The following is a 16,337-nucleotide window of genomic DNA, read 5'->3' as shown; positions in this document are numbered from 1 at the left end:
AAAATGTCAAACCCAGTGACCCCTCCAAACAAGTGGCTGTACTGTAAAATATACATGTAATTCAAACACCAAATATAAAATTGATTTATGTTATTATCAATGATTGTATAACAGCATGATGAACTGCCAGTACAATTATTTACAAGAGCCTATCAAATAAAACATCACATTTCATGTGAGAGTTACTGACAAAAAGAATATGTACTAGATGAGATTTTCACTTTCAAAAATATTAAAACTAATTTGATCAAAACTTTAACAGAACTTATCAGAATGACTGATAGATAAACAGAAGGACTGAGAGAAAAACACATATTTCAAAACAGGAGAAAAAAAAGGTTCTGATACTTTTTGCTGGCTTTCTTGGAGATTAGTGCATCCAATAATGTCTGAGTGGAAATAAGATATACACTAAAACCTCTCCTGAAAGACCACTTGCCTTGAGACCACATTATCACTGCACTGATTAATCAATTATATTATATTCTGACCTGTTATGAAAGACCACCTGCCCTATGAGAACACATTTTAGTGGCAGAAAGGGGTGGTCTCTCAGAACAGGTCCTGCTGCACTGACTTGTTTGCACTATAACTGGTGTCATCACTAACCCATCACTGTAAGTAAAACATTTTTTATATATTCTTACATGTCTGAAGCATCTCCACTCCTAGTGACATTCTTCAACTCAATTATTCACCATTTTTCACCACACATGGCAAGATTCTTCAACTCAATTATTCAACCTTTTCTTCTTAATACCTGTCAACATTCTTCAGCTCAATTATTTACATAATGTTTAACAAAATCAACTCATCATCTGCATATTTTTTTCTATGCTAAACAACACCAATCTGGTCATCTGCATATTTTTTCCACACCTGGCAACACCAACCAATTCATCTACTCCATGTCGTCTCCATGCTGAGCAACATCAACTCAGTCATTTGCAAAATTATTTTCTCTAAGCTAGCAACATTAACTTGACATGTTGCATTATTTTTGTTTCTCCATGCTTAGCAAAGTCAAATTTGATCATCGGCATACCTTTTTTCTCCAAACTTTGCAGTTTCAACTCAATTATCCACACAATTCTTCACCATGTTTTTTTTTAAAGGTTTCCAGGATGTTAAAACCTGTTTACATCCATTCAAAAAGAGGCCCTAGTACAAACACACACAATCTGACATGTGTATATTTTTGTAAGAAACATAAATTCAAATTATAATCACTAGTTATCAGTAGAACAGATTTGATCACAACACATTTTTTCAATAAACAAACTAAATAACCTCAGAATTACCTATTGCTGAAGAGAGACAGATAACAATATCTGGGATATTTAGGCCTATCTCCAGTCACAAATAACATATAATTTTATACCATAACATGAAAAATCAATACCAAATTTATTGATCATAAAATAATATCCAATTTATTGATCATAAAATCAATACCCAATTTATTGATCATAAAACTAATACCCAATTTATTGATCATAAAACTAATACCCAATTTATTGATCATAAAATCAATACCCAATTTATTTATCATAAAATCAATACCCAATTTATTGATCTTAAAATCAATACCCAATTTATTGATCACAAAATCAATACCCAATTTATTGTTCATTTCAGCAATAAATTTAAATAGATTTATTGTGGACAGTTATCAAACTTATTAATTTAAATATGACAGTACAAGTTAGACGACTTAAATGATGCCCATTAATTTGGAACTGTTAAATGTGACAAGTCAGACAACTTGAGTGATATAAATTATACCTTGTGCATGCCTGACTTTGAAATTGACATCCTCTATTGATGCTAACTAAGACACTGTTTTATAAGTGCTGACAATATCTATTTAAGCCTTGATTTCTGTTAAATATTAATACCCATTCCTGATACAATACACAATACTGCATGAGAATCTTAATTATCTCCTTGTGTATTACACAACCATGTAAACACATGCTATTGTTGACATTCACTGATATCACTTGAGGGCTAAGCACATGATTCATCGCTCTCATGGCCTAGTGGTTAGAGCGTCCACCTTGAATGCAGGTTGTCATGGGTTCAATCCCCAGACAAGTCATACCAAAGACTTATAAAAATGGTACTAACAGCTGCCTCGCTTGGCAGTCAGCATTAAGAGTTAGTGTTAGGACTGCTCGGCCTGGTGTCAGGATAATGTGACTGGGTGGGACATCATGCTACATGTCTGCGGCATGATGCCCCAGAGCTAGACATTACTATAAACTGCCACACTGGAGACATCATAGCAATATGACTGACATTTTTTTAAAGCTACATTAAAAATCCAAATTAAACACACACAAATGGTTCACATTTCAGCTTAAATTGTGTTTTATTTCTTCTAAACAGCATCAGGTGTCACTTGGAATTTAATTGTGCCTATCTCAGATTACCTCCCTTTGCAGCAAGAACCTGATTTACTCTGCCTAGCAAAGAGAAAGCTGAGTGTCACGTAGTAGAAGTTACTTGAAATTTTGTAAAACATTAAAACAGAAGTCTTCCTCTGGTCATGATGTACAACTGGACGACTATAGGCAAGAACATAGATTTGTTATGTCTGCAGTAAAGTTAACTTCAAGTCATGCACAGAAACAGACCAACCTTTTTAAACACTTGTAATGGAAACAGAAAACTAGCCTAAAATATTTTTCACTGGTTACACATCCAATCGACATACAATTTTTAATTTGGTATCTTAGACTTTGAACGCATTGGCTTTGTCAATCATGGAGGCGAATAACACAAGCCTGTGAAATTGTTGATGGTGAGTCATTAAGTACTCATCTACCATGAGAACTGATTCAATGTGAGATAAATTAAATGCCAAAGTTCAACGGGCAGAGAAACAAAAAAAGCATGAGCTATAATGTACTTTACAATAAGAAAAAATGACGTTTCCTAGGATCTTTGAAAGTTCCATCATGAGTCCAAATGATATCTACAGCTGTAAGGAGTGCTTTTGAACAAGAGCACAATAAAGAGACAATCACCCCATGTTGAATAGTATCTTTTTGGGGTCAGTCAATGACCTTAACCATTAATTGTTGGACCCCCAAATCAACAGACCTCTCCACCCCAAGTGGAAGCCATCCACAAAGCATAGCCCAGGCATGTGATCTAGAATTACTGTTATTGTGCACAGATCTGACCGTTTTACCCTGAAATCAATAGGGTTCTTGTTTACTGCAAGCCATTCACAAAGCATAGCCCAGGCATGTGATCTAGAATTACTGTTATTGTGCACAGATCTGACCGTTTTACCCTGAAATCAATAGGGTTCTTGTTTATTGCAAGCCATTCACAAAGCTTGGTGGCCACAGAAGATGGGTAACTAAAATTACTGTGCAATAACATTTAAACACCAAAATCAATGGGGTTCTTGTTTATTGCAAGCCATTCACAAAGCTTGGTGGCCACAGAAGATGGGGAACTAAAATTACTGTGCAATAACCTTTTAACACCAAAATCAATAGGGTTCTTGTTTATTGCAAACCATCCACAATGTATGGTGGCCACAGAAGATGGGGAACTAAAATTACTATGCAGTAACCTTTTAACACCAAAATCAATAGGGTTCTTGTTTATTGCAAACCATCCACAATGTATGGTGGCCACAGAAGATGGGGAACTAAAATTAGTATGCAGTAACCTTTTAACACCAAAATCAACAGGGTTCTTGTTTATTGCAAACCATCCACAATGTATGGTGGCCACAGAAGATGGGGAACTAAAGTTACTACGCAGTAACCTTTTAACACCAAAATCAATCTGGTTCTTCCTTAGAACAAATACAAGACATCTACAATGTTCAGTAACTGCTGATAGTGTAAACCAAAATTATTGTGCAGGAACCATATTTTTCTTTCACAGATACCTTGACTATTGAACTTTTGACCCTGAAACTGAGAGGGTTTTTCCAAACCTATCCCATGTGTAAGCCATCAACAAAGTTTGCTATCTGTATATGGAGAAGAACTACCATTACCATGCAGAGACAAAATTGTTAAGAAACTGATGGTCAACTGGACAACATTGTAACATGATATGGTTACATTAAAATGGGAATATACAACCGAGGAGTCCCAAATAGATTTTCACATATCTGAGAGAGTCCATGGCTCTCCTATTAGGATCAAAGATACATTTAGAGAAAATGGGGTGTGAAGAAAAAAAAAAATCACTTATCTTCTTGTCTTGGATGCGTAAAAGTTTGCGTGGGGATGAGTAAATGTCCATTAAACAAAATTTTCTTCCATAAAATTCTTTAAACTCCTGATAAATGTTACTCTTGTTACTATTTCCACAAGAGTTTTAAAAATATAAAAAATGATGAGCAGGAGCTATTTATCTCTTTTAAAACCAGAAGATGAAGCATCCAGGCAACACTGAAAAACGTAAAAATTAAATAAAACAAGGTAATAATTCATGGCCTCCTGTGGTAAACCAAATTACTCTTATTCTTTGTCTAGCACATTACAGTGTCAAAATAGTTTGATCAAATTATATTTAAGAAAAATTTTTTTTTAACACTGTGGTGAAAGAATTTCCATGGGTTACCTCTGATAAACATAAATTTTGTTAAGGTTTTGGTCCAAGTTCTTCACCGACTATTAATCTCATCTGGAAAAGTGGTTAAGTTTAAAACTCACTGTCAGAACTCCTGTCAATAAAATCACACTTACAGTAACGTGTATTCACTGTAAATCACACTTAGAGTCAAGTGTATTCACTCTAAATCACAATTGTAGTCAGGTGTATTCACTGTAGATCAGTCAGGTGTATTCATTGTATATCACATTTACCATCATGTGTATTCATTGTAACTCACAATCATGTGTATTCACTGCAAATAATTCTTAGTCATGTGTATTTGTTTTAAATAACACGCATCTGTAGTCACTATAAATCATACATACAATCATATATTGCTGTAAATTTCACATAAAGTCATATATATTCTGTACATCTTCCAGACCACATTTACAATCATGTGTACACATGGTAAATCTTCCAGACCACATTTACAATCATGTGTACACATGGTAAATCTTCCAGACCACATTTATAGTCATGTGTCTGCAATGTAAATCTTCCAGACCACATTTACAGTCATGTGTACGCAATGTAAATCTTCCAGACCACATTTTCAGTCATGTGTACACATTGTAAATCTTCCAGACCACATTTACAGTCATGTGTACGCAATGTAAATCTTCCAGACCACATTTACAGTCATGTGTACGCATTGAAAATCTTCCAGACCACATTTACAGTCATGTGTACGCATTGTAAATCTTCCAGACCACATTTACAGTCATGTGTACGCATTGTAAATCTTCCAGACCACATTTACAGTCATGTGTACGCATTGTAAATCTTCCAGACCACATTTACAGTCATGTGTACGCAATGTAAATCTTCCAGACCACATTTTCAGTCATGTGTACGCATTGTAAATCTTCCAGACCACATTTACAGTCATGTGTACGCAATGTAAATCTTCCAGACCACATTTACAGTCATGTGTACGCATTGAAAATCTTCCAGACCACATTTACAGTCATGTGTACGCATTGTAAATCTTCCAGACCACATTTACAGTCATGTGTACGCATTGTAAATCTTCCAGACCACATTTACAGTCATGTGTACGCATTGTAAATCTTCCAGACCACATTTACAGTCATGTGTACGCAATGTAAATCTTCCAGACCACATTTACAGTCATGTGTACGCATTGTAAATCTTCCAGACCACATTTACAGTCATGTGTATGCATTGTAAATCTTCCAGACCACATTTACAGTCATGTGTACACATTGTAAATCTTCTAGACCACGTCATATTGGCATCAGCAGCACTAATTTTTTTCATTTAAATTTAACAGGGTGTTGAAATCTTCATCCTAAAAGCTTATACACTTATTTTCCCAGGTATAAATGTTCATTGTTCTTCATAGAATCAAATTCATTGGTATTTAAAATCACTGGTTCAAAACGGTGTCCTATTGTATCCATGAAGGATCATTGTTCATTGGGTCCTTAACTTGATCATCTGCAGTAGCTAAGAAATCCAGACAATAGTTGAAAATAGTAAATACACAACAGTGACTCCTAACGTCTAACATGTTAAGCTTGATAAATTTTGAAATGGAATTTTCAAGAATACAATCAGGATTCTCCAGAAAGTAGTAGTCTCAGTTAACCAGATTTTCAGACGGCAGACCTCTTGCAACACGAAGGTCAGTTAATGGCTTCACTTATCTCTGTTACTGACAGAAGTGGCTTTGGTCAAACTTTGTAGATGCAAACATTTCTTCCTTATGTAATTTAAGCATAAACAACATATTACTGAGTATCACTTTGTGATCAAACCCTGGTGCTGGAGCCACGGGTCAATCAGCTACACAAACTGTCAAAGTCTATGTGAAATACAACATCAATTCATCACCACAATGATGTGTACATCATCGCAACAATGAGATTATTTTTGAATGTTTTAGGAAAGTCCCATTCTGTGATTACAAGGAAAGCTTTTCTTTTTTTTGTCCTGACCCTCATCTGCTGGAGATCTTATGGATCTGGTCAAGAGGTCAGACACGAGACTATAGAATATGAAATCTTAACTCCATACCCTGCTAGGATGTATTGCACCGTATTTGCCTTACACAAATCTGTACACAAATGTAATGTCAATATTAATGATAACGCCACTGCCATGGAAAAGGACACACGTCATGCCATCAGGGGATTTCAATTTCTACGCCCAACTAGTCTAGACTACTTGCCGGGCAAGTAAAAGTTACGTCATATGTCTAATTTTTACAAAGAAAAAAAAAAACAACACAATTTCGTAACTATTTTCCTTGCATCATCCTGCTGGACTAGACGGTCAAAATCAGAAATGTTGCCTTCTTGCAAGTCTTACAGGGAAAACAAAACAAAATGGAAATATTTTTATAACATGTACTTACTGGTTAGCAAACTGTGCTCCACACTGGAGACAGGAATATTTGCCAGTGACAGGATCCTTGTGGAGCTTTCTCCGATACCCAATACGAACACCCAAACTGTCATATATTGGTGTCAGTTGACCATAGTTGTCATCGTGTGCTGTTGACGTTGACTGCATATCTCTTTCAGAAGGATGATTAACTGCCAGGAAAGAAAACATACAGATCGTGAAAAATGGAGATGGCGACTAGACTGAACAATGCAATGGCAACCAAAGGGTCAGATGTTTAAGATTTTAGGCCTAAACCTGCTGGGGAAATTTTTTAAATGTGGTTTCAGAAAAAGGTGAATGTGGTATGCTATGTTGTGGAAAAATGAAGGCAAAATAAAAGTATATGAATTATGGTAATTTGTTCCTTCTCCCAGCATCTTGGAAATGTACTGATCTGAAATGGAATTAAGCTACTAAAATAAATTTATACAGAAAACAATGTAATTTCTTAACTGATTTTTTTATAATTGCAAACAAAATTAAAGAATTTCAAGTACTGAAAATTATGCTATCAAGTGCCTTATTTTTTCATTCATTATAATGTGTGTGTGTGTGTGTGTGTGTGTGTGTGTGTGTGTGTGTGTGTGACAGCTCATACTGTTATAAATTATTGCAAGGAAGACAAGGAATCATTATTGGGACTGCAGCTTTTTCAAGGATGCCATCCTGGACAGCAGCTTTCATATATTTTCAAATATAATGTATGTGTATGTGTGTGTATATATATATTCATCAATATGTTGAATATTCTTCATGCCATCCTAAATCATGTAAAAATGGGATACCATATAGTCAAGCAAAAAGATACAGAAGAATTATTTTGGATGATGCTGTTTTTAAATCATCTTTGACAGAGCTAGGTCAGCATTTTTTAAATAGAAATTACCCTACTGACATCATTAATACTGCTTTCCAAAAAGTATATTCTCTTCCACAGCCTGAATCTTTACAATATAAAATCAAAAGTAGAAATGAAGATATCATTCCTTTTGTTATTGAATATAATCCAAGTTTGCCTAATATAGGTAAGATTATCAATAAATATTGGGATTTATTAAACTTATCATGTAAAGCAAGTGTTAAATTGCTACACGAAAGCAAACCCACACTTGCTCATAAAAGGACTAAAAATCTTAAAGATTTCCTAACTAATTCCAAATTAGAAAAACCATCATATAAAATAGGATCATCAACAAAATGTAATAGACCTAGATGTTCACACTGTTCATTTATTAATGAAAATACTTCTTTCAATAGTAATAATACAAAAGAAACTTTTAATATGCGATGTGATATTAATTGTGCAACATCAAATGTTATTTATTTGATAACATGCAAAAAATGTGGCATCCAATATGTTGGACAAACCAGTCAACAAATATCTAAACGTATGAACCAACATAGATTAGATATAAAAAATTATATCGATCAATTATTTTCATCTCATGTTGCTGCACATTTTAACAAAAATTCCCATACATTGCAAGATTTCTCCTTCCAACCTATTGTTAAAGCTGATTCTGAAATGGAATGTCTACTAAAGGAAACCTACTGGATTCACCATCTTAATACGGTATATCCAAAAGGTCTAAATTCAAAAACACTATATCAGATTTAGTTAAAAAAAAATTATTATTTTTTTAATTTTTTTATTATTTTTTTCTGAATTATGTCCCCTGTTTACAATTAGATAAGAATATTTCACATTATTTTACTTTGCAGAAAATCTTAATTGGTAAAAGTATAATCCAATAACATAAAAATAAGTTTACTAATACTTTAAAAATGAAAGTGAATTTGTGAATTAATTTTCAATATAATATGATTAATTATTTATAAAATACTTGAGAGTAAGCGTTATGCACACCATATTTTTTATTATATAAATCGAGTTCTGATAGTCTATTTAACAGTTGTCAAGATTATAGTAGTATATATATTTTGTATATTTATCTTTCTAATTTTATTTTTGTTTTATTAATTTTTTTCTTTCTTTCTTCTCTTTTCTATTTATATATCTTCTATACCACTAATAAGTGTGCATTATACATAATACAAATATTACTAAAACTGTTTGTCTCTATTTATTAATAAATTATATATATATACACACACACACACACTGGTAGAACCGGTTATACATATCACAATAAAAAACAAAAAATAGAACAATGTAAAATAAATGTGTTTTCATTAGACTGCTTCTGATAAATACACAGCGAAACTCATAATTTCTTTCTTCTTTCCTTCATTATGTTCACTGCACAATCAGATCTCCAATGTCCTACATGAAGATCTTCAGCGACTGCTTAGGGGTCATGTTCTAGTACCTTTGTTTTCGCCAGTTGAAATGCAGCTTCTAAAAACTTTAAAGTGAATCAAATTGTTTGGCACACATTGACACTCTTCAGTCATACTCCTCAGTCTGCCAAATGTTAAGATAGAAGACTTCATCTAATTGGCTGATAAACTTAGCAACTATGGTAATAACATGGGTCACCAGAACATGACCCATACATGGTTGATGTAAGTTCTTCATTTAGGACAGTGGAGATCTGATTTTAATTTTTACTGGTTGACAGCATGTAGTTTAATCCAAGTTAACGTTTTCTCCAGAGGCTACTGACATTTCCTTCAACAGTTTCTAGTTTATGCATGTTGAGAGGAAGCTCAAGGGTTTTCCCATGATATTTAGTCCACTGTTCCCATGATCTTGACCCTATGCACATGATTTACATGTACTATTATTTTCCTCTGTCCCTTTAAAAGGTTCTGTTTCCCCCAATTTTGTCAGGTGCAAAAGCAAAAACTGCAATGTGACTTTTGTCAGAAACTACCATATGCATTCATTTATAAGATACTGCAAACTGCACAGACCCAGATTTGCCATTGCATAAAGCACCAGAACGTCTGGGTCTGTGCAGTTTGTTAGGAGTAATTAGTTGAACAAGATAGACCCTGATTTGCAGGCACATTATGTTATGGCAGTTCAAGAACTGTGTTGTTTGCAGTTTGACTCGACTTATAAGGAAGTATATACATCAAGTTGAAATTACTGTGATAAATTGTCCCCCAAGTCTGCATTGGAATGTTGGGTGGTTTGATATCTGATCTCACCTACTCATAAAACTGCAATTACTGTGATAAATTGTCCCCCCCCCCCAACCAAGCCTGCATTGGAATGTTGGGTTGTTTGAGATCTGATCTCACCTACTCATAAAACTGAAATTATTGGGAACAGATATGACTGCAACAAGAGCATACTGAAATTCTGGATACACTTGCTGGTATTTTTCATGGATCCAAAGTTACAAAAGGTTGAAGGGGCATTTTGGCAATCTGTACAACATATTTTCAGATCAAACAGCATAATGGACAACTTAAAGATCCACATGGAATCACAATATACTGTGATGCATCAGAGTTACTTAACTAAACTGTGTAAATTTGTTGTTCCATAAGATCCATCAACCAATCAGATGTGACTTTTGCTCATTTGAAATTTTCAGTAGTTTGGGTAATGTGACTTGAGTTTCCATAGATCTGTCACATGACCCTTCAACTGACCATGAGCTGTAACAAATCTGATTTGTCCACTCAACAATTGCTGTTTATGAATAGAGTGGATTCCTGTTAACTGGGATACAGCAGGAAAAGAACACTTTGGCCCAATTAAATGGCTGCCCCAGTTATGTGAAAAAGGAGTTTAAAGGTATACATGTATTTGGTCCCAAATAAATGGCTGCCCCAATTAACTGGAATCTACAGTATATGAGATCAGATCCCAAACTACTCAACACACCAAAATTTAAAGAATTTCTTTCTTCTCTTTTCTAAATTGTGTTATTCATTTATCTTCTTATTACGGACACCTTTATGTAACAATTGTTTATTAACAATACATGTGTACATCACACACACCTCCACACATTAGATTTCAAACTTAGACATAAAGGACACCTTTATGTAACAATTGTTTATTAACAATACGTGTGTACATCACCCACCCCCTCCGCACATTAGATTTCAAACTAAGACATAAGGGACATCTTTAAGTAACAATTGTTTATTAACAATACATGTATACATCACCCCCACCACGCACACACACATTAGTTTTCAAACTAAGACATAAAAGACACACATGAAACAGGCCATTACCTGCATCTCACAGTGAATTGTCTTAGCTTCATAAACATTCACCAAAAGTATTAAGAAAACCATTAAGGGGTTTAGGAAATGTAAACAAATGGAAAACCTCAACCAAAACCGAACATAAATTTTTGATGACTGCGATCTTCACCCAAGGTCTATGGAGTTACGGAGCAGGTAATACGATTACCTGTCTTACTTAATAATCATTCATTCCCATTATAAAGAAAATCCATCAAAGAGTTTAGGAAATATAAGCCTTTGACAAACTTTAACCAAAACTTTACTTGAAATGAATCGTCTCAGCTTAATGACAATATGTGCCAGTAAAATGAGAATATATTTAAGGGTCTAGGAAATAAATAAGCAAATTAAAAAAACTTTAACCAAAACCGTAACAAATTTTGTATGACTGTGTTATTGATCTGTTGGTAAAAGGTGCGCATATGCCATAAAAATTTGTCTAAGTTATGAACAGTTTTTGCTAAGTGTGATTAGAATGTACCAAGGTTTACAGAATATATACCAGTTAAGAATTTTGACCAAGAATTAACTGTTAGCAAAAACAATGATAATGCTGTCGCCAATGCCAATAAAGTACTTACTTAAACATGTCAGACTGTAAATACTGTGAGTTGACTATTTTCAACTGTTTTCTGGATTTTGTAGTTACTTCACACTAGCATCAGCCTGATAAAAATACTTTCCTACTTATTTTTAATCATTGTTTACATGCCAGTACAGCTAAAACCTAGAGTTAAACCTTGTTCGACTTTGTTCAGAAGTACTAAAATACAAGCAAGGACCTTTGACTTGATCCAAAGGTCCACTATACCTGCTTTTCAAATTCCCTTTGAAAAGTATGGACTTGTTAGTGGTCAAATTGGCACCATTTTGGTCAATGGGCAAATTGGCACCATTGTGGTCAGTTGTCAAATTGGCACCATTGTGGTCAGTGGTCAAATTGGCACCATTTTCATCCAGAACCAACTACACATTGCAAGAAGTGTTTAAGCAAAAGCCACAAACAAAATGTCACCTTTCTTACAAAAGGATTAACAAAAAGTAAGATTTTTAAAATAGTCACAACGGTGTTGTAGGTAAACTTAGCACCATTTTCAAGTAGAAAAGCTTATTTTGCTAGAATATGAAAAGCCCATGTTTACAAGACCATTCCAGAATCAAACCTGTCAATCACTAATTTGACATTTTGCAAACAATAGAAGCTGAAAGGAACATGCATGTGCAGAGGTAGAAAAATCTGTTTCCTGGAAGCATAGGATAACTAAAAATGTATGCCAGACATTCATTATTCCCTATATGACTGCCTGGTTGGGCAAAGAAAAGTATTATTTTAAAAATATGATCATGTTACAAATTGTAATGGAACTGTATGTATTTCTCAGAGACAAACAACTGATCATAAAATTGTTTCTATGGGTATCTACTGCAGGATGCCTGAGGGTACCAGCACAGTTCATACTACTAGCCCCAAATGCCAGCACAGTTCATACTACTAGCCTCCAACACCAGCACAGTTCATACTACTAGCCCCCAACACCAGCACAGTTCATACTAGTCCCCAATGCTAGCACAGTTAATACTCATAGTCCCCCAACACCAGCACAGTTCATACTACTAGCCACCCAACACAACACTGACACAGTTCATATTACTACCCCCCTATCACTGGCACACTTCACACTACTAGCCCCCAACAACAACATAGTTAATACTACTAGTTGCCCCGACACTAGCAGTTATACTCATAGCCCCCCCCCATACCAGCAATGCTCATACCACTAGCCCCCCAACACCAGCACAGTTCATACTACTAACCCCACAACACCAGCAGCTCATACTACTAGCCACCCCAGTTTATACCATTAGCCACCCCCAACACCAGCACAATTCATACCACTATCTCCCCCAACACCAGAACAGTTTATATTACTAACCTCCCAAACTCCAGCACAGTACATACCACTAGCCTCCTCCAACACCAGCAGTTATACCACTAGCCTCCTTCAACACCAGCACAGTTCATACCACTAGCCTCCTCCAACACCAGCACAATTCATACCACTAGACCCCTCAACACCAGCACAGTTCATACTAGCCCCCTTAATACCGGCACAACAGCTCATACTGTGAGTCACCCCAATACCATGCACAGCTTATACCACTAACCTCCCCCAACATTGGCACAGTTCATGCCAATAGCCCTCCCATAATACACAGGTGATACTACTAGCTCCTACACCAGCACAGTTTTTACTGCTTGTCCCCCCAACACCAGCACAATTCATACCACTAGCCTCCCCAACAATGGCACAGTTCATATTAATAGTCCATCCAACACTAGCACAGTTCATACCACTAGCCTTCCCCAACAATGGCACAGTTCATAGTACTATTTCCCCACCCAACACCGGCATGGTTCATACGATTAGCCTTCCCAACGCCAGTATAGTTCATACCACTAGCCCCCCCTGCACACCAGAATAGTTCATACTACTAGCCACCCCCACACCAGCACAATTCATACCACTAGCCACTCCAACAGCACAGTTCATACCACTAGCCCCACCCCAACACTGGCACAGCTCATACCACTAACCCCGCCACAGTTCACACCACTAACCCCTTACACAAAGTTCATACTACAAGCTCCCCACAACACCAGTACAGTTCATATTACAAGCCACCTCCAAGTCAATACTACTAGCCCTCTCCAACACCGATACAGTTCATACCACTAGCCTACCCACCCCAAAAGAACACCAGCACAGTTCACACTAGTAGCCTGCCCACAACCCTTATAGGAGCAAGACCCAAAAATGTTTGTATTTGCTGGCTGTACCTTTCAACATGGGCTTGACACTCTTAATGCCAATGATCTAGTACAACCGCATATATTGTGACATGATAAAATAATATTTTTTTTCCTGTACCAGACCGTATGATGAAACTTTTCAACCCAGGTCACATGTCCCAAGACTTAAAAAATTATATAAATTTGTGTTGAGTTTATACCACCTACCCTAATGCACAAAGCAAAAAAGTAAACAAAATGCTTATTTGATAATAAAATATTTTGAAAGAAACTTATTTTGTTTTTTTATCATTTATTCTCCTTTTTTTCATAATGAGCATTAGAGAATAAAATATATCCACGTACTCCATATGCAGTGTAGGCATCCATACTGTAGCATGTATTGCTTACGTCTGATAACACGTGACAAATTGCTCACTGATGTGAACATTGCAAAAAAAATCATGTTTGGTTATACATAAAGGTTTGAATATATTATCCAACTGAAAACTGGATCCAACAAAATCGCAAACAAGATGGAAATAATCAACCAATTGCTTGAAGACATCCACCTTTCATACATCACAGTGTTAGGTGCAAAATGACTGAATTATATTCAGGGGAACTATATAACAGTATTTCGCATACAAAAGTAATTATTTGAAAATACATTCACTTGAGTGCAAGTGACAATCTCTTTGTTTGCATGGGTTACAGAAAGTATTATTAAAGCAAGTTATTGCTGTGTATACTATTTACCTTCAAACATCAATGCCCGTTTGTATTAATTATAATTACAGATGCCAAGCAAATAGAACACTGGGTGGTGAATAAACACAACTGGCAGTGAGAAGAAAACTCATTCTTTGAACTTACCCAATATCAAAGACAAAGGTTGCTTTTATTACAAAGCAAGCCGACCTCATAATCAGACTCTGGATACTTTTAAGATGATTTTTGTAAAAAAGAGGATATCAGTTCAAAGATTATTTTATTACAAAGCAATCCAAGCTCAAAAGACCACTTTGGATTCTTTTAGGTATGCAGAATTTTTTTTGTGAATGTTCAAAGTCGGTCAAGGTATGGAAGCTTGGATTGATTCCTTTTCACCAGTATTCATGGGAATTTTGAAAATAAATTGAAACAATGGAACAATTTTTAAAGTAACACTATACAGTGCTTCGTGCATGAACATCAACAACCCAGCTTCACGAAGAAGATTTGGAGAAAATAAAATCATCTGATGAATTTGTGAAGGCCAGAAGAAAAGATGATTTCACTTCAACATCACTGAAATTCTAGTGTACTCTGATTTCATTCCTGGATTGATTGACGATAAGTTCAGGGTTAAAAGTGTGAGAATTAGCCTGACTCGTGCAGATATTTAAAAATATGACTACAGTCCTTGCAGTTCCTGCTTCAGGAGATGTGTTGACTCTAAGAATAATTTTTCATGGTAAGAGAAAGCTAAAAAAAATATTCATCCACTGAAGATCGTATGTGCAGGAAAAGGGATGACGAGATGATGCCTCTGCAGTGGATTGATGAGTTTTATCTCAAGTACACAGTTTTACAGTTTTTTTAAATAAAATTTTAGTTGGAGTCCATTTTTTTTACATGTAATATTCAAATGATTTAAAAGGTGTAACACAACTTACAACTCAAAACAAAAATAATGTGTTGCAGAACATACAGTGCACACAAAAAAATTACTTTATGGTGTTCCAACAAATATGGTAAATACGGTGTGCTTCCTCAAAGGTATGCTGAAGAAATAACATGAGACACTTGATTCTGTTGGTTAACATTAGCAAAAGAAATAGAGCAAGTTTAAATAATCAAACCAATAAGAACTGCTGTTGCATGCTATATTGGCTTGTTGCATAATCACTAAACAAAAACAAATAGGGTACCATGGTAACTGATTTTTAGGACCAATGGATACCCAGTAGAAGTTTTATAAAATTTTGAGACCTTTAGCCATTGAATGTTTTCATATTCTGAGTGGACATGGTTGGCCAGTGGTCTAAAGTACTCATTTTGCAGGTCACTCATGCATCTCACCTCTGTCCAAATTTGAGTCTTGGCTCAACTAACATTTGTATCTGGGAACCTTGTCAGTAGCTTCCCATACTTTGCTGGTTCATCCCACCAAATATACTTGCAACAATGTATAGCAGTCTATCATTTGCTGAAAAACAGCACTGAACCCCACAAAACCAAAAGCAACCAAATTCTGAGTACAAAATAAAATCAAGTCTTTTTCTGTTAAATCAACATAAAGCAGTTTAAGTCAAGTCATGCTTTAAAAAAAAAATTATGA

The 16,337-nt window shown here is 35.3% G+C and overlaps 1 protein-coding gene across 9 annotated transcripts in view; it reads right to left on the bottom strand.

Annotated features, from left to right (window-relative positions):
- Positions 1-16,337, bottom strand: part of LOC149791267 (uncharacterized) — a 122,632-nt gene that overhangs the window by 84,310 nt on the left and 21,985 nt on the right. For all 9 annotated transcript variants that reach the window (XM_089969770.1, XM_089969771.1, XM_089969767.1 and 6 more), the window contains exon 4: positions 7,016-7,196. In XM_089969770.1, the coding sequence (XP_089825896.1) occupies positions 7,016-7,196 (181 nt within the window). The remainder of the gene's footprint in view (positions 1-7,015; positions 7,197-16,337) is intronic.

This window comes from Sinohyriopsis cumingii, chromosome 9 (assembly GCF_028554795.1).
Source record: "Sinohyriopsis cumingii isolate HCF-2022 chromosome 9, ASM2855479v2, whole genome shotgun sequence".
In the NCBI taxonomy this organism is placed as follows: domain Eukaryota; kingdom Metazoa; phylum Mollusca; class Bivalvia; order Unionida; family Unionidae; genus Sinohyriopsis; species Sinohyriopsis cumingii.
This window is presented reverse-complemented; position numbering and strand designations above follow the sequence as displayed.